The sequence below is a fragment of the Pleurodeles waltl genome, chromosome 7 (assembly GCF_031143425.1).
Source record: "Pleurodeles waltl isolate 20211129_DDA chromosome 7, aPleWal1.hap1.20221129, whole genome shotgun sequence".
NCBI lineage: Eukaryota > Metazoa > Chordata > Amphibia > Caudata > Salamandridae > Pleurodeles > Pleurodeles waltl.
Window position 1 is genome coordinate 904,996,666 of NC_090446.1, and position 27,398 is coordinate 905,024,063.

At 44.1% G+C, this 27,398-nt stretch overlaps 1 protein-coding gene across 5 annotated transcripts in view; it reads left to right on the top strand.

Moving 5' to 3' along the window:
- The window catches only part of HMGXB3 (HMG-box containing 3), a 330,748-nt gene that overhangs the window by 232,073 nt on the left and 71,277 nt on the right, over positions 1-27,398 (top strand). For all 5 annotated transcript variants that reach the window (XM_069199526.1, XM_069199525.1, XM_069199522.1 and 2 more), the window contains exons 14-15: positions 2,710-2,841; positions 3,555-3,739. In XM_069199526.1, coding sequence (XP_069055627.1) covers positions 2,710-2,841; positions 3,555-3,739 — 317 coding nt within the window. The remainder of the gene's footprint in view (positions 1-2,709; positions 2,842-3,554; positions 3,740-27,398) is intronic.

A 27,398-nucleotide genomic window follows, 5' to 3' on the forward strand; every position in this document is an offset into this window, starting at 1 on the left:
GGGTATAAAGGTGCACTTTACAAAGACAAGTATTATATTGTGTTAATTCCTAGGTAGAAAATGTTATTCAGATAATGTTGGAAATGGATGTCTGAAAGATATATTGGTTGTTAACGGTAATAGATGCATCTTTATATCTCAGTGCTCTAACGTCAGTGATATCTTCCTTTAGGAGCAGTAGGAAGATAGGTGTTGCTGCCAGGTGCTTCACTCCTTTCTGGATGTTCATGCTGTATTGCAGTTGCTTACATTGTCACTTGACAAGTATAGGAAATCTGGATATCACCACCACATATCTGTTTTTATTTGGTCAATAAGCAGCTTCCTTGTTCTGGATTGGTTGATTTGGTGTTGTGTTTTGTTAGTAAAGTAACAGAGGAAGTGCTAGATAACAATTTATCTCCATTTGATTAGTTCAGAGGGGGTTTTCTCAAGGAGCTATGTTCTGGAAAACTGTTTCTTTGAATTCTGCGTTTTCTGCCGTTCCTAAGGATTCTGTTTATTAACTTCTGAGAGAATGTGTATGTTTTTGACACATTTTTTCTTTTCTAAGGTAGTTCGCCTTTGCTTATCTGCTATCACTTTTTTTGACATGGGATATGTGTTTTTCATCAATGGCAAATGCCAATTCATTTGAACTTCCCTTGAGAGAGTATTGGGCAGTGCTCCTCCCTCATGGGAAGAGATAACTGGAGGATGAAGGATTTCAATACATGAAACACACCAAGGTATACATAGAACCAGTCTTTTCTCGCACCTTTTCAGTGTCTGGTTTACACAGGTTTCGTCATGCTTCCTTCACCTTTATAAAGTTCAGGTGGTCACCAGTGGATATCATTCTTTGAGCTCTTATGTGAGCAGGGATGTTGTGCTCCCAACGACACAGAGATGAGATCCATTTTAGATTTCAGTGCTTTTAATAAGTATGTGATAAAAGAAAGCTTTAGTGGTCTCTTCCTGTCTTTCTCTTGTTAAAATAATTTCTTTCTTGTGAAAATAAGTGGACCTATATTAACAATGAATTTGCAAGATGCATATTGCCATATTCAAACACCTCGTACAGAAATTAACTTTATATTGTGGTAGAAGCAGTTAATGATATATTTACCACATCCGAGTCTGGAGATGATTCCATAGGCCCAACACAGGAAATTGATGGCCTCCTTTACATTTACAGGTGTTCCTTGGAGCTTTCTATAATGCATAGAGCGACTAAGACAATAATGTAGATTCACCAGGCTACTTACGTCAGCGCTGTGTTATGCATCCATTTGTGGAGTAAGAATCTTAAAATCATGTCTTAATCGATAGCTAAAGCATAGCTTGGCCTCACTGCAGAACAAACCACCTTCTTGGCATGTGAACCATGGTCATATTGGCCTCCTAAGTGGCCCTAAGATATTTTTTTTATATTTCAGAGAATTTGGTGGAAAGGCTTGAAAAGGACACTGGAGAAGGAAGATGCTAGGGGCTCTATGGCAACACTTTTTTTTGTCTTTGTTCAGTTTCAAGCCGTTCAGAGTCAATGTGGTGTTTTGCTAAAGGTAGCATCCACTTTGGAAAGTGAGTCATTGGGATCTGGCGCCTCAAGGTGTAAGTGGGTGCCATCTGCATGAATTATATATGCAGAGTTATTATGTGCAGTATCGTTCCCTTAAAACGTTTTTTCTGGTGGAAAAGGGACAAATAAAAGTTACATTCACAAAATTTCAGATCCGCAATTTTGAAATACCATTATCTTGAACTCCAATACTTTTTTTTTCACTACAAATTGGGATCCCCTTATTTTGAAGGCTAGAAAGGCAGAAAGGTAAGTTTATACGTATGGATTGTATATATAAAGATTAGCTCTCCTGTGCAGACTCTTTTTTGCTTCTGATGCGACCCCAGTTATATCACTGGAGCCATAAATCATCCATCCCAATGCACCAAAACCAGTTCCTTATTTTTTCTGCACCCTTCAACCCTGATCTGGAGCTAACCTCGTGATTTTTACTCCTGGTGTTTTCTCTCAGAGATTCTTTCCCATTTCCCCCCAGTGTAGTGCTTAGGGAATGTCACAACCCAAGAAGTCAGGCTTCAAGACCTGTTGCCAATGTAATGAGTAAATGTTTATTTTGCACCTGCATGAGGTCTGTCACTGGTACTTGGACGCAAGGCACAACTCAAGGCTGTGCGAGCAGCGCAGTCTCTGCACCCCAAGTCCATGAAAGAGCGCAACGCAAAACCACAAGTACCAACGGGCTCAATGCCATTTGTGCTCCAGGTCGAAGTCCCCCTTCAAATCTCTCTCTTCTTCACAATAAATCCTTCAGGGAGAAGAGGGGAAAATATAAAAAGAAGAGGAAGTTCAGATACGACTCCCCTAGACACTGCTCAAAGTCAAGATGTAAGTCCCCCTGGGTGCACTCTACCACTTACGCAGTCTGAGCTAGAACTGGTGGATATCTCGCCCCTGAAGAGCTTCCTCTGGTGCCACCATCATTATCTGTCCCAGGACCTCTACCTTGTCCACATGTGCATAGCTGTGTTTTAAGGAGGGAAGTTGTATTGTTCCTGCCTTTTTATTTTACATGCTGAAGTTTTGCACGTCCCATGTATATTATCTGAAGGATTGCTTAGTTGTGTTCTTTTTGCCTGGGTATTGCTTTTATGGATAGGTTTTTCTAACCCATCTACTAAGTCATTGCTGCTGTCCCTAATTTTCAGGTCTTTTTAATTTGGGGAACAAACTCCTAGTGAGCCTGGACCTGCTATTCACTATCCGAAATCACATCAAGCTTGGGGAGGACCCCAACTCATCTGTCAGAAGCATCCTGGCGTCTGTACAGGAGCAAACAGGTCAGTACATATAGGATCCCCCGTTTCTCTATCAACCCCCTCATTCATTGGCAGGTCTCTAAAGTTCGCCACTTCTGTGGTGCATCTCTACCCTCTCCCGTGGTGGCTTTTGAGTACCCTAGGAAAGTGGTTTTGCAGGCCTGAGAGGAGAGTTTTGCAAAGTGTTGGTGGGAATTACATTATGGTGACAGAAAGCTTGAAACTAATAATTAAAGTAGAATTTTAGAGGTTTTCCACCAAGGGCTTCAAAATGAAATCACAGACAAAAAGTGCACATCTCTCAGATAGCAGTGATATCTCCCTAGAAGGTGCCTATACTGCAGTGAAATCATACTGGATGTTGCTCTCTATACTGCTGCAATACTACACACGGTAACCCTTCCTGCAGTGATATCTTTCTGAGAGATTACCTTCTTCAGAGTTGCCTAACGGGCTGCCCTTAATGTTGTGTTATTAGACTGGAAACCCCATTTGCCACATTTATAGTGCTGGACATAAAATCAGGACCAAGAAAAAGACAAGTCAAGTGGAAATATTTAACGTGGTGTCAGAGGCAGTAAACATACTGTTCAAGTGTTGTCACTGCTAGTAAAAGAAAGTCTCCCTCTTTTTCTTTATGATGAAGATGCAGGTCTGTTCTCCTTCGCGTTTATGCCTAAAAATCTGCCTGCAGCTTCTTTTGTTGACTAATTAATTATTGCAATTTGTTTCAGAGAAAAATCTGAGCCCTGAGGAGGAGCTTACGTTGCACGAGCTTCTATCCAATTCTTACTGGGCTTTTGAATGCCTCACCATCCGAGACTACAACGACATGATCTGTGGCGTGTGTGGGATTGCACCTAAGGTTGAGATAGCGCAGCGTAACATGGAGAATACCCTATCCCTGAAGAATATTGAGGTAAGTTCAGCACATTTGTTAGCGTTTTCCCCCTCTTCTGCTTTTGGAGGAATGCCACTGTTTATATACCTTTTTTGAACAGCTATTGATTTTTCATTTATAGAAAAACAAACATCCCTCTCTTCAAAAAGTGGAGATAATCAGCACAGGCACACACGTGTGCCCTTCCACTACCAGTAAAAAAATCAACCACTACTTAAGAGTATGCACTATAGTATAAATTATACATCAAATGATAGCATTAATTACACTACAAAATTACAGCCTGTAGGACACCATCTCTACAGAGTGGTGGTTAAGCTAATTGCCAACAATTGTTTAAAATAAAAAAAACACAAAACTAATCTAGTTCAGGATATCAAATCCTTTTCATGGGTCATACAGCTTAATGAATTTTTTGAGGCTCCCTCTTCACTTATAAACATATGCAGGCATACACATATCCACAGTGGAATACCATATTTCTGCTTCAGGCATCCCACGGCTACCCCAGAGTTAGGCTGAGTTTGGAATATTTGAGCAATTGTTGATGGCTCCAAAACTCTAACAGCATTACCTTTAGGCACGGCTGAAAAGACACCCTGGTGACCCCCTACGTACCGCCTTTAATCAGTTTCCAAAACATGTGAATCAAGGGGCAGAACTGTATATTGTGGATTAATGATGATTAAACGTGTTATTTGCAAATACTCTGATATACCTTCTACTTTCCATCTATCCTGTGCGATCCGTATATTGCTTGGGTGCATGCCTAAGTTGCCTATAGCTAAAATAGCGAAACCTTTCCGATGATGCTACTTCACAGTAATGTTGATGCTGTTTAACAGCGTTATGTTATCAATGCTGTCTTTCACCAGAGACCTCTCAAGTTGAACATCCCAATCGCGACTCCCACACAGAATCCCGCTCCCAATAAGCTACAGACCTGTCATTAGGCTACTGACCTCCAGAGGGTGCCTTTTCGTCAAAATGCTGTCCTCTTCACAAACCTCATCTCTGCATGCCCTACCGTCACCACTGCCCTGGTATGTTGGCAGGAGAACGCACACCAAGGCAACCCCTGTTTTCATGGTAACCAATGAATTACTGAAAAATACAAATAGTGGTTCCTTAGGAATCATTCAAAACAATTTAAACCTACTTATATCAAAACCTAGTCTCCAGTGTGTCCCATTCACATTGGAGCAACAAGAGTTCATCAGTTGTCAGTAGAATGACGACCTAGAAGCCTGTTTCATAAAAAGGTGCGGTGTATGATAATTTTGCAAAACTAGAGCAGAGCGCCATCTTGGGCCGGGAATTTGGAGAAAAAACAATATCAAATGGCAATTTGTAAAGACCACTTATCAAGCATATAAACAAAAGTGAGAGTTTATGCTTAAGACTGTTGCTGACCAAGCAGGAGGACTTAAAAAGCCCATGGTGCAGCATGTTTAAATCTCGTAATTGCTAACTTGAGGGTCACTTGTACATGTAGTTTTTATCAAAGATGTCATGTAATCAGTGCAAGACACAGTTCACAGATGGGGAACATATCCATGGAACTGCATGTTACATTCTCATAGTTGCCAACAGCACAAATAGTTAATTGTACATGTAATTGTTACTTCTTACTGCAGTTAGTTTTCACAAAAACGAAATGTGCAAGGTTTGCACCGTTTGCCTTTGCAAGCACCGAACGGCATTCAACAATTTTAAGCCCAGGGCCCTTAGTACATTACACCATAGCACAAGCAAAGGAATACAATATTTCCGAACTGGGTTTTTCTGAGTAAGGGGAAGTTAAATGAAGTTGAGGGAATGAAAGAAGGCCACGAGAAGCAAGTATAAGCCTCTGATGTAGAGTACCAGAGAACCATAGGCTTGGAGGTTGCCTGAGGGGTGCTGAAGAAAATACTTTGGGTGTGGAAAAAGCCTCAGCGTCCAATGTCTCAGCTATGTTCAACTCCAAGATAAAGTAAAAGTCATTCAGCAGTCGAAGAACATAAAGATTAAAAAAAAGCCTTCTGGGTTGATAAGAGAAGAGTCAAGTGCCTCACAGACCTAAATAGTCTGACTTAAAGAAGATTGAGAAATAGTCTCTATTTTGGAGGACCTCCACATCACGTAGTAAAAACTCAATGCTTGGATTGTGTTATTGCAGGCTTGAATACAAGATAATTGCTTAAAATTAAACAGAGATAAGACTGTGGTGGTTCTGTATAAAAGGAGCATTGCTCACTGGTCCAGAGGCTGGCGGCCTGTTGAACTGGGTCCTGCTGCATGCCTGCCTCTTCAGCCAGAAACCTTGGTATTATAATTGATAACCAACATCCTGTGGCCAAACAAATTGCATCCGTAGTAGCATCCTGTTTCGATCTAATGAAACTCTTGCCCAAATCATTCTGCCGGTTGTCTATTCATCGATATTTTTTCCCCTCATCCAGAGCTTTTCCCGAATGGACTGCGATACCACAGTAGCTACATCAACTAAAGGTAGCCATCCAGGAGATTTTTAATGGTGCACTGGAACCCTTTGGAGAGCCTCCGGGCCCATGGATCCGAGAGCCCTCCCTCCCTCCCCAGTTCAGTCGGGTTAACGTCTGTAAAATCTTCCTCTGTCAGTTGTTCTTCTTGACCTTGCACAGAGGTTTACCACTCACCCAGTGTCGAAGGCTCTGGTGTCTGCACCTCCCATGATTCCACCTTCAGCCACACACTTGACACCTCTTTAGACTTCACGCTCAAGTATTAACTCCAATACCGACACTGGACACAGCATTCTATCGGGCTCAGACACCCATAACCCACTTTCCAGGCTCAGTAGTATGCTGAACCAGACACTCATGCCTCACAATATGACACTGTGTATATAGACAATGAAAACCAGTATGAGGATGATGGTAACATATTTAATGACCTCTAGGATGCCAGTAGCCTGGACACTTTGACAGACATTGGTCTCCTTCTGGCTACTGAGGTCTCTTTTGCGTTGGTGATTTGAAGAGCAGTGGAAGTGCTATACCACTTTGAACACTCAAGAGGTCAAAACCAATATGCTGAGAAAGGTCCTCAACCCAGCACAACCCTGCCAGGAGCATTTTTCTCCTATAACAAGGCCCTGACTGATAGTCTGGTGGGTACCAGGGTCAAAACATGATCTTGCCCACCAGTCAGTAGACAAGTGGAGAAGTATGGGGACATTTGTAAGATGAGTGTTTTCCGATGATAGCCTTGCCCTTACTTAGATCTATTAACACCTTTTGGCAAGGTATTCACTTGCCTTATATGACAGATTGGCGACAGCTTTCCAGCTGTCTGGAGGAACTCGTCCAACCTTGCAGCGACTTATTTTGAATGGGCAGGATGCTGCAATTTGATCCGGTCTGGATAATGCTGAGTGCCTGGCACCAGTGTGGTGCTTGCTGAGGCTTCCTTCCTGGATGTTGTCCATGGGCTTCTCATTTGACACCCAGCAGTACCTCATGGACTGTAGGCTGTTTGGATTGAAGGCAGGCTCTGCACTTGAGCGATTTAAGGAGAGTAAGGCCACTGCCCTCTCTCTCGGCTTAGCTCCGTCAGTTTCCTCAAAAGCAGCACCCCTGTCAGGGCTTCAATTGGGGCTACCAGCAGAGGCAGACACAACATATGCCTCATTAGCAACAGGTTTCCCACACCTTTTGAGGCCGAGACCACATATCAAGCTGACAGCGTCCAGGCCCATGACTGACTCAAACCCCAGGCTCACCCCCTACAGCCTCTGCAAAACACCTCTAATTTCTTCTTGTTAGTGCACGATCAGCTGGTAGCATGTTGCATCACATCCAATCAATGGGTGTTCCAGATTGTGCAAAATGAATACCCTACCTTTTTGCCACCTTCCCTCCCCCACCTCTCCACGGACATGCCACCTGCCAGCAACACTTCTTAGAAGATCACTTGTCCATACTTTGTGGAGAACTTCAAGCTCTCTTGGTCAACAGAGCAATACAGAGGGTGCCGGCATCAGAAGTCAGGACTGATTGCTATTCCTGTCACTTTTTTGTGCTGAAGGGGGAGTTAGGGGGGCTCTGTCCTATCCTAGGCATTTGCACTCTTTCAGGTCACTCTTCTCCCTTTTGGCCTAACCAGCGCTCCTCGGGTGTTCACAAAGCTGATATGGAGGTCGCTGCTGATCTACAGAGGTTGGGTATACAAGGCTTCCCATATCTCGACAACTGGCTGCTGGAGGTGGGCTTGACTCAAACACTTGTAAGCCACATCCAGGCAGCAAGTTACCCATTTATATCGTTAGGTGTTCTCATCAATGTGCTGAAGCATACCTGACTCCTTCACTACAGCTTCCTTTCATTGGTGCCATTCTGGACATGATGCTTTTCCAAGCCATCCTTCCACCTCAACGACTCCAGTCCGTTCGGGGCTATGATCCTGATGTTTCAACCCTTGGTTATCAGTGAGAGTGACTTCGAGTCTTCTGCCCTTCTTGGCCTTCTGCATCCTGCTTGTGTTCCGTGCCAGGTGGCACATGTTGGCTCTGCAGTGGGATGTGAGGTCTCAGTGGGCCCCAAGGGGGCCTATCTGAGTCCATCCGGGTGTTGAAGGAGATCTGTGAAAGATCTGCCGTGATCGCTGCTGAACTGCAATTGAACCAGACACAGATGGCTCTCCCTACTCCACCCAGATCTAATGGTCATAACAGATGCATCGTTGCTGGGTAGGGAGGTCATCTGGGAGCAGTGGAGATCAGAGAAGTCTATTTCCAGTGGAGGCTCATCTCCATATTAACTTGTTTGAGTTGCAAGCGATTTACTTGGCATTGAAAGCGTTACTCACAATCATCAAGGAGGAAAGGGTGCAGGTTCTTGCTGTCAACACAACCACAATGTGGTATTGCAACAGGGTAGACTGGGGTAGTGGGTCCTGTACCACGAGGCCTTGTGCCTCTGGAAGTGGCTGAACTCCCAGGACATCTCCCTGATTTCCCTGAACCCAGCAGAATCTTTAAATGTCCGGGCGGGGGAACTCAACCGGCATTGCCTAATGGATCATAAATGGCAGGTACATTCAGAGGTGTCACAGGGCATCTTTCATGAATGAACAGAAGTCTGGCTCGAATTATATGCCACCACAAAGGATGTGCAGTGTTTAAAACTTTTGTATGTTAGAGCTCTCAAGATATTTATCCCTTGGAAATGCCTTTCATCAGCATTGGGGACTCCTCTATTTCTTTCCGCCTCTTCCTGTTCTGACAAGAATATTGAAAAAGATCAGGAAAGACCGGGCTCAAGACATCCTGATGGCCCCAGAGTGAGTGAAGAGAATGTGACACCCAGAATGTCTGGCTGTGAGCACATGTCTTCCGATTCGGCTAATCATTTGGGGGACCTCCTGTCACAACAGCAGAGTTGTGTCTTCTATCCGAGCGTACATGACCTGCACCTCTGTGAGTGGTGATTAAGCAGCGACAACGTTCCTCTTTAAATAATTGGTGTAATCTTGGCAGCTATGTGGCCATCTACCAATCTGTTTACTAGGAACGCTGTGAGAAGTTTATTGTTTGGTGTTCCTCCCTATACATCCAGCCCCTGAATTCACAATAATCAGATGTTCTCTTATTTTGTCTGTCTTCAGCCCAGAATGACCTTTAAAGGTTACCTTGCAGCCTTCTTGCAATTGCCCAGTAAGCCATCCCTCCTCAAGCCACTTGTGATGCATATTCTGAAGGGCATTTCCACATGTTCCATCCAACACCATTTGTGATGCTGCAGTAGGACCTTAATTTTGTACTCACTTTCTTAATGTGCACTCCCTTCGAATGCACAGTTGTTCTCTTTTCCTGCTGACTATCAAAATGTCATTTTATTACCATAATATTGGCTAGGCTGATGAGTGAACTCCAGGCATTGTCTATAAATTGGTCCTCCGGTCAAAGGTGGCATTCCAGTTCAAAGTAGTCATCTCTGTACAGGTAGGGCAATCCATTATCTTGCTGGTTTCAACGATTCTCCTCATTCCTCCAAAGACAAATAAAGTCTTAATCACCTCGACCCTAATAGGGTTCTTGGATTCTATGTGGACCGAACCTGTGAGTACCAACAAGATCAGCTGTTTGTCGGTTTTTGTGAGACTAATGAAGGAAAAGTAGTGCAAAAGGGGACCATCCCCAGTTTGATTGTGTTATGTATTACAATCTGCTGTGGGCTAGCAAGATTCTGCACGCCTGAGGCTTGCACGCCCATTCCACCAGAGCAAGACTTCTACCACTGTGCTGGTGAGCGTTGTGCCAGTTCTGGACATTTACTAGGCTTCAACATGGGTGTCTCTCTCCACACATTCATGAAACATTACTGCCTAGATAACCAGATTTTGCGGGACAGGCATTTTGCCTGATCAACTTTACAAGATTTCCTAGGTTGAGCCATTCCACAGACCCACAACAGGCAGAGCGTAGTATTCACAAGGTGAAGAATCTGCGGTTACAAGTGTCCATCAGAAGAACAAATTACTTATATTCAATGATGCCTTTTCTAGTAGAGACTGTCTGAATGCAGATTCCATACCAACCACTCTCAGCCCTGTTCTGTGGCATGGGCTTGTATAGTCCTTTAGCAAGACGTGGAGGGAAGTCAGTAAAAAAAACTGCCATCAGCAGGCCGAGGTAGCGCAGATAGTGTCCCCAAGGTTATGTCTGGGGACATAGACCCGACATGGGGCCGTACGGCGCCATATGTCGAAGCATGAGGGAAATGCCACAAAAGTGTCTAGATCCAGTCTAGTGTCTGTGTCGCGCTGCACCGCGCGGCGCGAGCCGAGAGCTCGACTTCTACCGGGCGTTCGGCTCGGGCCGCGCACCGCGTTATTAAGACGCGGCGCGCCCCCAGCCTCTCCTGCGCGTTTCGAGGCCCCAGATTTGCTTGGGGCCTCGTTCTTCCTTCTGCCTTTCACTGTCCCAGGGGTCTCTGAACCCTCTTACCTGTTTTTCTTCGTTTCTTTGTCCTTTCTTCTTTTTGCAGTCTGTTGTGTGCCTTTCTTTATGTTTTTTCCTCCTTCCCAGATTCCTGTGCTTTCCCAGCATTCCTTGTTCCCTATTCTCTATGGTTCCTCTACTATTCTGTTCTATGTATTGTTTCCCTATCTAAGATGGTGTCCTTTTACTTCCTGTGGGTCACTTCCTGTTTTTTTGGTATATAAGGGCTGTGTTTTTCCTCTTTCCTTGCGCTGCAACACTTTCTGCTCAGTTAGTGTCTCGCTCCTGATTTCCTTGCCCTTTGGTTTTGGATTCAGCATTCTGTGTTTTCTGATTTTTGCTCCTTTTGGATTCCTGTTTGTTTGTTCTTGTTTTTCTCCAGGAGTCTTCCTGTTTGGAGGTTTTTTCCCCTTTTTAAGGGTTTTTTTCCCTCTGGCGCTACTTTCTGAAGGGCACGGTCTGTTCTTGGTGTCTCCATTGCCTACAGCACCGTGGCTACCAGAAAGAGTCGCCCCTTTTTGGGCCAAAGCCGAACATTGAAGATTCACGCCACCAGATCTGCAAATTCCAGGCGCAAGCAGCACGTGAGTCGTGACAGATTGCAGCGCCAAACCATTCCGACGTCCTCAAACACCATGGATAATACAGTGGCGGCTGCTGCAGCTCCGGAGCAATCTCTGTTGACCACGATTCAGCAACAAGCCCAGGAATTGCAACAACTACGTAATAAAAATGCTGCGTTACGACAGGCTTTGGCCCTCCGCACCAGTGATGTTCCGACAATCTCCGCTTCTACCCCTTGTTTCTCTGGTGAACCAACCAAGCTTCGCGAGTTCTTGGATGCTTTAACGGTGTATTTCGCCTTCCGACCTACTCAATTCTCCCACGACAGGACCAAGGTGGGTTATCTTATCAGTGCCTTATCCGGTCCAGCCTTGGCCTGGGCAACCCCGATGGTGTCCTCCAACGACCCTGTATTGTCAGACTATTCCGCCTTTGTGAGTCGCTTCAAGCAGATGTTTAGCTGTCCTGGATTGGAAGCCTCCGCTGAAGAAGCCTTGTGCGACATCCAACAAGGCTCCCAAGACGTCCTGCAATATATAACCCGTTTTCGTCAGCTGGCGGCAGAGACCACTTGGGTGGAACGTACTCTGGTAACATTATTTCGTAGAGGACTCAGAAGAAATAAAGGATGAACTAGTGCATTCTACCAGAGCGGAAAATCTTCGTGGCCTGATGGATCAAGCACTGTCCATCGAATATCGTCTTCAGGAACGGAGATCGGAAAAGAAAAGGAGTAGAGGGTTTGCCCAGCCAAGTAGCTCACGTGCATACCTGCAGCGTTCCGAGGAACCTCGCACTCCTGCTAGAGACATCGAAGGGGAACCCATGCAGGTGGATACTACCCGAGGTCCGCTCTCTGCTAGTGAACGAGAAAACAGACGCAAGAGAGGGTTGTGCCTGTATTGTGGGTCTGCTGGTCACATGCTCCGTACCTGTCCAGTACGTCCGTCCAGGCCTTCGGGAAACGCCACCTCCCGTCCTCTGTAAGAAGGGAGGGGACGGGATCTACAGCTATACCTTCCATCAGCTCCTTTAATGACAATACAACTGCCTTGTTCATCTTTCCTGTCCTGTTACAACTTCCTGACGGTCGTCAAGAAAAGACTATGGCATTACTAGATTGTGGTGCTAGTGGTATATACATGGACAAGACGTGGGCTGCTGCTAACCTAGTTCCTACTCAAGCTAAAGAAGTACCCGAACAGGTACACACTGTGGATGGATCTTTGATATCCTCTGGTCCTGTAGACACCACTACCCTGATGTTAAGTCTACAGGTGGGAAACCATCAAGAACACATCTCCTTCGATCTTATTATGTCCCCTAACCATACCATCATTCTTGGAATTCCGTGGCTCATCAGACATAACCCATATATAAATTGGGTTACCCGGACAGTCTCTTTGTCTTCGCAATTTTGTCATGAGAACTGTTTTACTTCCGACAAGTATTGGTCTCCGAAAAGATCCTTAGCTACTGAAGGTGCCACTGGTATGTCCATTAATACGGTCCAAGGGGTCCCAGACCACTATTTGGAGTTTCAGGATGTTTTCCAAAAACCGTCAAAACCTGTGCTACCTCCACATCGAGAATATGATTGTGCAATTCCATTGGAACCCGGCACAATTGTTCCTTTTGGGAGGATGTACTCCCTCACGGAACCCGAAAAGGAAGTTCTAAAGGAGTATCTGGACGAAAATATACAGAGTGGTCTTATTGTTCCATCGTCGTCTCCGGCTGGGGCCCCTCTCTTTTTTGTGCCCAAGAAGACTAAGGATCTTCGTCCGTGCCTGGATTTTCGAGGTCTGAATAAAATTACCATTAAAGATCGTTATCCTTTGCCTCTCATCAGGGACATACTGGAAGCGATCAGAGGGGCCCAACGTTTTACTAAATTGGATTTACGAGGAGCCTACCACCTTTTACGCATAAGAGAAGGCGACGAATGGAAGACAGCATTCAGGACCCCATTTGGCCATTTTGAATATAGGGTTATGCCGTTTGGTCTTACTAACGCCCCCGCAATCTTCCAGAGATTTATGGACTCAGTGTTTTCAGACCTACTGAATCAGACAGTCGTGATCTACCTAGATGATATTCTTATTTATTCTAGAAATCCTGAACTCCATACTTCCCATGTGAAACAAGTTCTCCAAAGACTTCGTGATCATCAACTATTTTGCAAACCAGAGAAATGTGAGTTCGACATGACGGAAGTCAAATATCTGGGCTATCATTTAAGTCCCACCGGCATAGCTATGGATCAAGAAAAGGTACAAGCTATCCTAGAGTGGCCTTCTCCTTCTACCATAAAAGAAACACAATGTTTCCTAGGTTTAGCAAACTTCTATCGACAATTCATTCTAGACTTTGCCAGTCAGACTAGCCACATAACTCACACCTTAAAGAAGGACAATTTAAAGAAGGGGTTTGTCTGGACTGAGGCTGCTGAAGCAGCCTTTCAAAGCTTAAAGAGAGCCTTCACCCAAGCCCCCATCTTAAGACATCCAGATACCACCAAACAATTTATAGTAGTAACTGATGCTTCTGAGAGAGCCATCGGAGCTGTCTTACTCCAACGACAAGAGGATGATGGCCTTGAACATCCTGTTTTCTATTTGTCTCATATCCTTTCCACGGCTGAACAACATTATTCCATACTTGAAAGGGAATTATTGGCTCTGAAAACAGCCTGCCTTGAGTGGAGACAGTTTCTGATGGGTTCCAAGGAACCATTTGAGGTGAGGACAGACCACCGTAATTTACAATGTTTAAGAAACTTTGTATGCCAGAATAGTCGTCAGGCCCGCTTGGCCTTTTTCTTCAGTCAGTACGATTTTTATATTACATATATTCCAGGATCTCAAAACATTCTGGCTGATGCTCTGTCTCGCCGATATCCAGAGTGTTCTCCTTCCTCATCCCAGTATCTTCTAGAACCCAGTAAGATCATTGGAGTGGCTCAGTCTTTCCTGGAAGAAGTACAACAAGAATACGCCAACCTATCGGACCATGACATAGAAGAACTAAGACCATTATTGTACAAGAAACAAGGATATTTTTATTACCAAGACCTGATATTCCTCCCTACAAACAAGGTGCAAAAGAAAGCATTACAAATGTGCCATGATTCCCCTGTAGCTGGTCATAGAGGCATCAAAGCCACACAAGAACTACTTTCACGATTTTTCTGGTGGCCTACCTGGAAACTGGATGTGGAAAAATACGTTCAGGCCTGTCCCATATGTGCCCAAGTCAAAATACCTCACACCAGACCGGCAGGATTACTACAGCCTTTGCCTGTTCCATCGGCCCCATGGCATACTATCTCTACTGATTTTATGTGTTCACTCCCACCATCAGCAGGAAACCGGGTTATCATGGTCACAGTGGATTCTTTCACAAAGATGGCTCATTTCACTGGCCTAAAAAAGCTGCCTACTTCTCAAGAACTAAGTCAAATATTCATAGATCATGTCTTCCGTCTCCATGGACTTCCTCATACCATAATATCTGATAGAGGACCTCAGTACATCTCCCGATTTTGGAAGCATTTTTGTAAAACACTGAATATAAATAGAGCCCTGTCTTCAGGGTTCCATCCTCAGACCAACGGACAGACTGAGCGTCTGAACCAAGGACTAGAGCAATATCTTCGATGCTTTTGCAATTCTACCCAAAGTAACTGGAGCACTTACCTCTCTTTAGCCGAATTTTCCTACAATAACTCAGTCCATAGTGCCTCCAAGGTCACTCCCTTTTTCTGTTCCTATGGTTTTCATCCTACCTCTTTCCCTACTTCTCCACAATCCAACTCTCCTCTACCTGCTATTACCTATTTCTCCAAACGCCTTCTCCAACTCCATAAACTAATTCGATCTAATTTGTTACATACCAAGAGGTATATGAATAAGGCTGCAGACAAGAGACGTACAACCAATCCAAATTATCATCTGCAAGATAAAGTCTGTCTCTCCTCCAAATTCTTGCCCTCACGTCTCTCTCAAAACAAGTTCACACCTCGTTACTATGGGCCTTTCCGTATTCTCCAGTTGGTCAATCCTGTCACTGTCCGTCTTCACTTACCCCATACATGGAAGATCCATCCGGTTTTTCATGTTTCTCAACTTAAACCTTATGTGCCTGATCCTTACTCACGTCAGTTTCCTTGTCCACCTCCTGTCCTTGTGGATGATGTTCCTGAATATGAAGTGCAGGAAATTTGTGACTCTCGTCTTTTTCATAAACGACTTCAGTATCTGATTCATTGGAAGGGTTATCCTCTCAGTGAATGTTCATGGGAAGATGCCTCTTCCGTTCACGCTCCTCTCCTGATTCAACGCTTTCACTGTTTATTCCCTCTTAAACCTGGGCCTTCGGGAGGGGGACCTACTGTCGTGCTGCACCGCGCGGCGCGAGCCGAGAGCTCGACTTCTGCCGGGCGTTCGGCTCGGGCCGCGCACCGCGTTATTAAGACGCAGCGCGCCCCCAGCCTCTCCTGCGCGTTTCGAGGCCCCAGATTTGCTTGGGGCCTCGTTCTTCCTTCTGCCTTTCACTGTCCCAGGGGTCTCTGAACCCTCTTACCTGTTTTTCTTCGTTTCTTTGTCCTTTCTTCTTTTTGCAGTCTGTTGTGTGCCTTTCTTTGTTTTTTCCTCCTTCCCAGATTCCTGTGCTTTCCCAGCATTCCTTGTTACCTATTCTCTATGGTTCCTCTACTATTCTGTTCTATGTATTGTTTCCCTATCTAAGATGGTGTCCTTTTACTTCCTGTGGGTCACTTCCTGTTTTTTGGTATATAAGGGCTGTGTTTTTCCTCTTTCCTTGCGCTGCAACACTTTCTGCTCAGTTAGTGTCTCGCTCCTGATTTCCTTGCCCTTTGGTTTTGGATTCAGCATTCTGTGTTTTCTGATTTTTGCTCCTTTTGGATTCCTGTTTGTTTGTTCTTGTTTTTCTCCAGGAGTCTTCCTGTTTGGAGGTTTTTTCCCCTTTTTAAGGGTTTTTTTCCCTCTGGCGCTACTTTCTGAAGGGCACGGTCTGTTCTTGGTGTCTCCATTGCCTACAGCACCGTGGCTACCAGAAAGAGTCGCCCCTTTTTGGGCCAAAGCCGAACATTGAAGATTCACGCCACCAGATCTGCAAATTCCAGGCGCAAGCAGCACGTGAGTCGTGACAGTCTGGGGAAAATCACAGGGTGAGGAATTTGTGGTTAGCCTCTACTAGAAAAGGAATTACTGAGGGTAAGTAACTTGTTCTTTTTGTAGCCATAGTTTCTCTTCGTTTTATTCGTGAGATGCAAGCCCTCACACTTAAATAGCCATACCAAAATAGGGTAGTGCTTAGAACTAATCCAAAATTCCTCCCATAAGTAGTTTCCCCTTTCTTCCTCGACCACACCATGGAGCTCCTGTTTTTTCACTTCAACCAGACTGTGCCGGAGAGATCACTTCACACCTTAGATCTCAGATTGGCTCTCAGATTCTACATTGACAGGACCCCCAACTCTAACCAATTATTCATAGTCGTTGCATAACCACACAAGGGCCAACCTTATCCCTAAAGCAGGCATTGACAGATAGCTAGTCAAATGTATACACACCTGCACTCACAAAGCTAAAACTGCTCTCCCTGTCTCCCCCCTAAGGTCCAAGGAGCAACCATTCCCTTTTTAGGGAATGTTTCAGTAGCTGACATTTGTAAGGCAGCTTCTTGGTCAACCCCACATATCTTTACTAAACATTGTGTGGGCATTCTTGTCAACAAGTAATGGTTGGCAAAGTGTTCCTCAGGATTTGATTCCAGACATCTGCATCATCCACACTGTAACCACCTCTTGTAGGAGGGTACTGCTTTGCAAGTTACATAGAGCATGTGTTTCTACAGCAACATAAGCTACAAATGGAAAGTTTTATGTTCGAGACGTGTGGATGTAGATTAACATGCATAGCATAATTCTGCTATCCAGTGTTGGCTCAGAAGTGTGCAAGTTGTTGTTCTTCGAAGAAAGTCTTTTGAGTCACAAGGTCGAGTGACTCCTCCTCTTGCTGGCAATGTGCATAGTCATTGACTCTATTGTTAGGTTGTTTTCTTCCACTGTCTGGTTTGGACGTGTGCTCCTGTGCTTCAGTTCAGTGCCGTTGTCGATTACTTTCTTAAGTACTGTTGGTATTGTATTGATCGCAGATGTCTCTCTTTACAATACTTTAGTGTATAGACGTCAAATTTGTCTGGGCTACTCAAGTCGGCTGCAGCCCCATTGGACCTTTGCCCTTCGGGCGGGATTCTTCTTCAACTTTCCTCAAACTAAATGTCCACTTGGTGATGGAACAGTTGCCTTTTGTTTTTTTCCCTTGTTGCCACACCAAGTTTACAGGCACCGATCTCCATCATGTGTGTAACTTGTGCCTTTCCCCCCACCCCCAAACAGTAGGAAGCAACCTGTGAGTCCTGCATGTCTTTCCATTCAAAGAAAACGCTTAGAGATCAAAGAATTTGATGCTTAGAAATGTCTTGCCACAGAGCGGAAGAAACACTAGATCCTTTTGGCTCTGAGGATCCCAAACCGGAGGTATAGGCTCATCCATCTGCCACTGACGAGGGCACCATCTCTCCCAAAAACAACTCTAGTTCCGACATGGGGATGCAAGATATCACTCCTGGGCAACCCGTGAGTACAGTATACTATGATTTTCTCTGTTCTCAATGCTGCTGAAATCAAAGCTAGAGGCATAAATTCCATTGTCCTCCTAAGAAAGACATGCCTTGCTGAGAGCGTCAGATTTTAAACCTGAGGTTCAACAGAACATTTTGGCTTTTCCCTTTGACAGGGAACACCTTTTTAGTCCTCAGGTCGACACCCTCCTTAAATAAATAAAAAAAAGATTATGAAACTGCTAAGGCCATGGGGGCATTACAAACTCCATCACAATGTGACTCCTTTCTTCATTCCTCATAATGAAGCTGCTAAGGTCATGGGGGCATTGCAGACTCCATCACAACGTGGCTTCTTTCTTCATTCCTCTTTTTGTGGTGGATCCAAAACCACCTCCCCAGAGACCTCCACCTACTACGTCTCCAGGCACACACCATCTCACCCAGGGGATCATAAGGAGGCTTTTCTTGGCAATAATTCCATAGGAAGAGGCAAGGGTAGTTTCCCCCAACTCTCTGCCTCCACCATGACTAAACTCTGACTTACCATGCATTCCCCTGACCACACAACACTTGTTGATGGTTGACTGCACGGGTTTTTTCCTGCCTGGTGGAATATCACCTCTGACCAGTGGTTATTTGATATTATCCAACATGGTTATTGTCTGAAGCTCACATACACACCTCCAAACATTCCACCTCACAAACTCTTGCTAGAACATCATTAGTTGCTCAAGGAGGAAGTTCAGGCACTTCTTTAAAAAAGGGGCCATAGAACCAATGCCAACATACCAATAAGGCACAGGAGTCTATTCACTCTACTTTTTTATTCCCAAAAAGGACTGGTCCTTAAGACCAATCTTGGGCCTCCAGACCCCTCAATCAGTATATCCTCTCAGAGCACTTCCACATGGTCACTCTTCAAGATGTAATTTAATTACTAATACAAAGCGACTTCATGGCATTACTAGACCTGAAAGATGCCTATTTACACATTCCCATTCACCTGGTGCATCAAAGATACCTTAGGTTTGTAATAGACAACCACCATTTTCAAATCAAGGTGCTACCATTCAGTCACAACTACCCCAAGGATTTTCAGCAAATGTCTTGCAGAAGTAGCAGCCGGCCTGCGCAGGCAAAACCTACATGTTTTCCACATTTAGACAAATTGGCTTTTCAAAAGCACTCATCACTCATCAATAGTGCTTCCAGCACTCTCAGACTACTATAAATTTACTTCATCAACTAGGATTTACGATCAATGCAGGCAGTCACGACATCTCCTCCAATTACAGCCCTACCATCCTCAATTCACAAAGAGGAAAAGCCTATCCCAATGCACCCTGGGTTCAATCCTTTCAGATGCTTATTCCTCTGTTCCAGCCTCATCAGCAAGTATCAGTCAGGACAGTCTCCTCAGTATGATGGCTTCATGCATACCCATAGTACCGCATGTCAGACTCAGCATGCGTCTGTTACAAGAGTGCTTAGCATTGTAGTGATTTCAAGGGCAAGGTCAATTACACGATCTGGTGTTGTTTGGCCCTCAAGCTTGCACATTGTGCAATGATGGAACACCAGCGATCTCCTAAAGGAATGGCCTTTGTTGGACCTAGTTCCACAGAGAACCCTAACAACGGATGCCTCCCTTACAGGATAGGGAGCGCATTCACAGGATCTCACTGCCCAGGGACACAGGACATTCAGCCAGAAACATCTCCATAACAATCACCTGGAGCCTCCTGCTTTTCATCTACTTCTCAGAGCCTTCCTTTCCCACCTGGCTGGCAAGGTGGTCCTGATCATAACAGACAGTATGACTGCCATGTACTATCTCCAAAAGCAGGGGGCACCAGGTCCCCTCAGCTCTCTCACATAGCCCGGACCATTTGGAAATGGGCTCTCCATTAAAACATTAACCTGTTAGCGAAGTATCTGCCGGGAGTGGACACTGACTTTGCATATCTCCTCAGCAGGAGATGTCAACAAGTCCACGAATGGGAACTCCACCCCTCAACCCTCCTCACATATTTCCAGCATTGGGATCACCCAAAAACACACCTTTCAGCCACAGCAGAAAACGCAAACTGCCCAAACGTTGCCTCCAGGTTTCCATACCCACAGTCCAAGGACAATGCACTATGGATGAGGTGGTCAAGGATATTTGCTGATGTGCTTCCATCTCTCCCACTGCTTCCTTTAGCAGTTCTCATAGTTTGGAAGACATCTCTCACCCTAATCCTAATAGCTCCCACATGGACGCAGCAACCATGGTTCACTACACTCTTAGAACTATCTGTAGTCCCCCACAAGGTACTGCCGAACAGGGAAGACCTTTTCAGGTAAAACTATGGAGAAATCAGACATCCAGACCCCAGATCCCTCAGCCTTGAGACCTGGCTCCTGAAGTCCTAGAGTTTGGTTATTTGAACCTACTACTACCTACCACAACTCGTAGTGGACATTCTTAAATTAGCACGCAGATCACATACTCGTGCTTGTTATGCCGCACTGTAGAAAACATTTGTCCACAATTGTCATTCAGAACAAATTGATCCTTTAAACCCCTGTGTTCAGGGTATGTTTTTTGTTCCATTTCCATACTTGTGGTCTAACTTTTACATCTTTAAGTTATGCCCAGTGGCAGTGAGTGCATATCTACAAAACAGACAACACAGTTCTCTATTCAAGATTCCTATCATTGAAACCTTCACAGAAGGTTTTAAGAGTCATTCCTCCTATAGTTCCACCTCCCCCTACCTGGAATCTCAATATTGTACTACCATGATTGAATGACCCTCCATTTGAGCCCCTCCACTCCTGCCCCCTCAAGTTTTATTCTGTAAAGTATCCTTTCTAGTTGCAGTCACTTCACTCAGACGTGTTAGTGAGCTTCAGGCATTAACTTTAGAAGAACCCTTCTTCCAACTACATAGAAATAGGGTGGTACTATGTACCAATCCTAATTTCTTCCTAAGGTAGTGTATCCATTCCACCTTAATCAATCAATTAAATTGCCCGTATTTTTCCCCCCAACCTGACTCAGTTGCGCAAAGGGCTCTACATACTCTAGCTGTAAAACGAGCCCTTATGTGTTATACTAATAGAACCAAATCCTCTAAAAAAACACACAACTCTGTTGCTTTTCCAAAAACACTCAAAGGTAAGGCCATTTCTAGATCGGGCATTGCACATTGGATTTTCAAATGCATTCAAACATGCTATGCTAAAGCTAAAAGGTCTTTACTTAACTGTCCTAGAGCTCAATTCACTTATATAAAAAAAAAGGGAGCTACAATGGCCTTACTAGGGAATATTCCTACAATATGTAAAGCAGTTACATGGTCTACACTACATATATTTAATAAACATTACTGTGTAGATGTGCTGGTCTATCAACAGTGTCGGCCAAGTGGTTCTATGTACACTATTTCAAACAACTGTAACCCCCACAGGATAGCCGCTGCTTTTTGAGGAGGACTGGTTTTCAGTCTGTATCTACAGCCACTTGTTTGTTACAGTTAATTTTGTAAGTTAACACACATTCCTTTACCATGGACATCTTACTGTACTACCTGTAATCCACATTACATTACAAACAATCTAACAGTGGAGTCGATGACCTTGCACATTACCAGCATGAGGAGGAGTCATTCTACCTTGTGACTCTAAAGACTGTCTTTGACGAAAAACAACTTCCACACTTCCAAGCACAACAGTAGATGGCGAGATTATGCTAAGCATGCAAACCTACAGCAGGACACGCCTCGAACAGATGCTTACCATGTAAGTAACATTTTCATCTACTTGTAGGGTGTAGTGCTGTAAATTCACTTGCACCCACCATCTTTACTGAAAAGCATGTGTCTGTGATAACAGATGTACTATATGCCAAAATACTTCCTATGTCAATGGAAATGTTCAGCCGACTTTCTTTACTCACTAATCCATCCTCCTCTCACCCACTGTTTGAAAAACAATCTAACAAGGAGTCAGTGTCCATGCGCATTACTTACTAAAGGAGTCGTGATAGGTCATTTTGTGACTTGAAACTTCTTTATTAAGTAAAATAAGTTGCAAGAGTCTGAGCCCAGCAATAGATGGAGAAGTATGCAGCTCATGTGAATGTAGAGCTCTCCTCACTACAAACAGGCTCTTACATAGTAAGCTGTATTTTTCTTCCTGCATATCTCACCAAGTGTACTAGAAGAATATAGAGAATCATTTAAAAACTAGCTTCATCTCCAGCAGTAACACCAAGGGTTAAGACCCCTCTTCTCCACCCCCCAACAGGATCAAACATATGTGAAATACATTGTTATAGGGTATTCATATTTTTGCTCGCTAGAAATCTAAAGCATAATCGTCTACTTGTCTACCAAAAGGCAAGCATAGGAAAAGGGTGGGTCTAAAGAGCAAGAAAATAGAAAGGATCCCTGCCGCGTAATGGAGAATAGAAAACTACTGTGCTTTAGTAAGTAGATCTCCCCATCAACAATAGCAGGCTATTGAGGAGTTGCTGCAGCAGAGGAGTTAAAAAAAGAAACCATGTTAAAATTCATAAGTATAACAAAGACTATGATAGCTTTATAGGTCTGAAGAATATTCAGGAGAGGTTAATCAATCATATGAAGACTTACCGGGGTTCAGTCCTTTTCTACTAATGCAACTTAAGATGATTCAAGCCATAACTTTCACAACTGGTATTGACTCTCAATGTTTCCAGTTGGACGATGCAGTATAAATAAGATTAAAACACTTCCCAAATTCTTCTGTCCCTTCCTTGTGATACTTGTAATATAAAAAATTCTGCAAGTTCGGCTCTTTATTTGGTATGTTTTATTTGGGGGTAATTGCAACTCTAGAAGAGATATCAGGTTCAAGAAACTTCCTATATATAAATATGAGGAAGTGGGGTGTATTATATGATGTGGTTATGCAGCCCTCCGGCGCGGCTCCTCCCCTAGGGCAGAGGAGCATCACACCCCACCAGCAACAGCAGCTGCAAACCTTTAACTATAAAATTATAAGAAACTACGCGTATTATCGTTTAATGATTAAAGGGGCAGGGCCACAGGCTCTGACGAGCACTCCTCAGTGCACATGTATGTTTGGCTGGCTGTCTCGGGCTGGCTAAACACACGTGCACTGGGCTTGCTCCAACCCGGCAATGTTTCTCGGTTGGGGAGAGCAGGCAGAGAACTTCACTCTGCTTAGCATCGCCCTGGCTGGGCATTCTGGCCAATCCGAATGTTGCTGCCATGCTGTATGACATCAGCGTTCGGAGTAGCTGCAGGGCCGGTGCGGCGGTGAGAAGTTTTTTTTTTTTTGCAATGCCCTAAATCCACTCATCACCTCCCGCTCCCCCCCACCACCCCACACGTGCCGCTGCCTTCAAAGCACCTACCCCTTTTTAGGACCCTTAGGTTTAATCTGTCAAACCCTTAGCTCAACCCTGGGTAGCTGTGGCACTGAGCAACAAGACTTACAGAGGAACAATTGTAAAACATTTAAACTAATGATGAGATCGACAGGACACTCAAGAAATCCAACACCAGTTTATAAATATTAACTGTATTTTTATAAGAATTTACACAACGTAAAAGATCCACCAGAGGGTTTGGGAGATATTGATTTTACAAGAAGTAATAAATCAATGCAATTTCACTCAACCACGAACCAGCCTTGGCAAAGTAAACAAATTTGACACCAGGAAACTTTTTCAAGGGAAACTTTGGTAGATGCCAGTGCGGTTAGTTTGAAGAACTTGGGGTGACCAACTCCAGCAGGGAGCTAGTCCAGGGGACCAGCACGATCCTCAAGAACAGTTACCTTCACAGAAGAAGCAGTCCGCCAGTGGTTACCGGCATTGTCTCCTTGTTGCAGTGGATTCCTATTGAGTGGTCTTCCTGCAAGGGATGAAGGATGCTGAGGATGCTCCAAGGATGCTGTGGATGCAACGCGGTCGACGGGGTCGTCCGGCAGGAATTCCGCAGTCATCGAGGATGGTGACGGGGTCCTGGTTGCAGAGTCTACGTCCTACAAGGTCTTCCCCAGTCTGGGCAATGTCCAGTTGGCCGGTGTTCTGGTCACAGGCTACTTCCTCCTTTCTTGAAAACCCACCTTCTGTGGGTCCTAGCCGGTCACCGACAGCACTGGTCAACTCTGTGCTTCGAGTCTTGATTCTTCGTGCTGCATGGTGGCGGTGATGGCTATGTGAAGACTTTGTGTTACCAACTTGCCCCAGCAGGCTTCTTCAGCTGTTGTGTCCTTGAGCTGCAAACAGAAGGTGAGTCAGCTGGCACTTGGAGTTTCTTGGCTTGACTGAGCTCTGGCAACAGCTTCTCCTAGAGTGGAACACTTTAGGCACAGTCCCTTTCTTCACTAGTCACCAAGTGCAGCAGTTTGCATCTTCGGTTATGCAGCCTCTAATTGCTGGCCCCTCAGTGCAGCAGGGCAGTCCTTCTTCCGTCCTTCTTCCAAGTCAGCTGATATCCGAGGTCTGGGTGCAAGGGGGTGCTTCTTTTATGCTCAGAAAGTGCCTTCTAGGCTGGATGTGGTTGGTAGTCAATGGGCTACAAGGTTCCCTCCCATGTGGTGACAACTTCCTGTGGAGTGTGGCACCTAGCTATCCCAGGATACACCATTCTGTCCACTCTGAGTGTGACGAGACCCCGCACTTGGTGTTCAAACCTCTACCTCAGGGAAACATGCCCTAGGGAAACAGGTTTGGCAACTGGTTTCCCCTCTCTGCTACCTGTGCCAGCCTGTCTACTTAAACACTGGGACAGCCTCACCCCAGCGTTACACATCTGCCCTTTCAAGGTGGCTTCTCATTTGAAGCCTGCCTTTTGGAGCTAACACCTAAGTGACTTATTACAGGAGGGAGGTAACACCTCCCTGATCTGCAATCCCTCATTGTTCTCCTTCCTGAGAGTTGTTGGCACGTCTCTCTAGGAGGGTAGAAAGCTGTCTCATGGACCAGACTCCATGTGTACTTGGGAAGGCATATGAGTTTTAAAGGCAACAGAGTGGTAGCTTTGCCAAAACTGCACAGTGCAACAAGTTACATTCATTTCCACTTGAGGTACAAGACTTGTTTTACTTGGAGAACCACCAGGGTGGCCCGGCCAGTGCTGCAAGCCCTGGGGTACCTCTCCAATTTAATTGCTGTGGGTACCAGGGTACCATAAACTAGGGACTTGCAGGTAAGTGATCCATTTCCAGTTGGGTACAGCGAGTTCGATATACACTATAGGGGCAAGGCACCAGCACTGTGGTCTGGTTAGTGGGCCTTGGTCCACTCTGAGTTGAGAAAACAGCAGCATCAGATGAAAAACTTGGAGGTGACCATACAAAAAGAGGCGATTCCTTTTAGTAAAGGTGGGATAAATGTACAGAATTTTAGATTTATTACTGTGCCAGAATGGCTTAGAGGATCCAATATATCATTGTAGAAGCCCACAATGGTCGTTTTGTCCTCTAGTTTCAGTTCTATTTTGATGGCAACATTAGTGCTTGCTTAATTATTTTATTTTGAGTCTGACTATTTCGAAAGAGTCTGGTTCAAGGTCATTCAGACAGTATTGGTGCATTTGGACTAAAGCATAAAATGGTTATTGTACACCCCTGTGGACAGCTATAGTTCACTCTTGAGGTATTCAGCACTTGCAAAAAAGTTTCAGTGACTTAATATTTAAAAAATAGATCTGCAGGGTTAAAACCAATAGTGCAGCTATTTGAAAAATGTACTTTTAAGTAATTTGAGGAGCTAATAATTGGCAATTCAGTCATAGATGCTGGGAGTAGAGGAGCAGGGGTGCTGCATCACCCCCAAAATAATCATGTTTGAACCTTGAAGTTTATATTTTATTTTGTCACACTTGCTTTGTATTCAGAGACGCAGGTCAAATGTCAGGCTAGGTCTTTTGGCAAATTGCTGTGTATTCTTTTAACATAGAGATTTGTGTTTACTTTTCTTTCTCTGACTGCAAGTTTAGAGGATTTTATAAAGTGAACTATCAGACAAACTTGCTATGACATAAGGAGTGTGAAAGGAAAGTCTGTACAATATCAGTTTTATCTAAAACACAACATTTAAGTACTTGTAAAAGCTGTACAAATATTTCAAAATATATATGCAGTTAGGAAAGGCAAGTGAAGCACATTTTTTGTAATTCTGAAGTATGATGGAAACAGATTTTAATAGAATCAAATCAAGACACTTGGGGATGTGAAAATTGTAAATATTTGGTAAAAACTGATTTTCATACATTGTCTGTGCGCTATAATAGTTTTACCAGGAAAACTGCATGTTTGTGCAAATTGTTTGCCCGTTTCCGTGGCAAATGTGCTGTCTGTATATGATGCTGTACAGCTACAACATGCTTTAGATATGTATTTCGAACCATGTGCTCCAAACCACTCACCTGCTGAATGGGCTTCACTCATTTGCTACATTGGTTCTTTGTGTGACGCTTGGATTTGCCACAATCTCTATGACTTCAATGATGTCAGCACTCCCATTTTGAAAATTGTTTCAGCACCACTGAATTAAATTTCGGCCCATCAGTGTACCCTTTTTCAGGTACAATATTATTTAAAAAAAAAGAGGTATTGGCATGAAAGACCTAGAATTTAGATAACTGTTTACCTAAAGGCTTGGTTGTTTTAAAATTCAAAGTATGCATATAAACTATTTCTGAACAACCTAATGATGACATAGACTTAGCACTCGTAAGTTGGGCATTCTTATAAAGGTATATGTCATAGAAAAGTAAATCATAGTTGGAAATTAAATGGTTCGATTAGGCTGTCCTTGACTTCAATATGTTAAGGTCTTAAATAAATTGTTTAAGATGCATAAGATGCATTTTGCTCACGCTAAGAGTGGATGCAAAATGTCCTAAATTATGTGTTTTTGCAGAGGCTATCCATATGTCTTTTGAGTGCAACTAAATAAGGCAGTTCTGGACTTAGGGCCAGATGTAGCAAAGGTTTTTACCCATTCTGTGTCTGTGGGAAAAAGTGTTCGTACATATGGCCCTTAAAGTACTAAGGCTGTTTCTGTTGCTGCACATATATATTTAACTATTGCTACTAGAAGTATTTGGTTGGCATTCAATGCATATATGGATCTTTCATATTAACAGTGTGTAGGAGGCTGCCCTGGCTTGTAGTGGATACCAGAAGTACTTACACCTTGTGCCAGGTCCAGTTATCCCTTATTAGTGTAGAAGAGGTGTTTCTAGCAGCTTAGGCTGATAGAAGGTAGCTATGGCAAAGCAGCTTAGGCTGAACTAGGAGACATGTAAAGCTCCTACTATACCACTGGTGTCATATGTACAATATCATAAGAAAACACAATACACAGATATACTAAAAATAAAGGTACTTTATTTTTATGACAATATGCCAAAAGTATCTCAGTGAGTACCCTCAGTATGAGGATGAGAAATATACACAAGATATATGTACACAAACCAAAATTATGCAAGT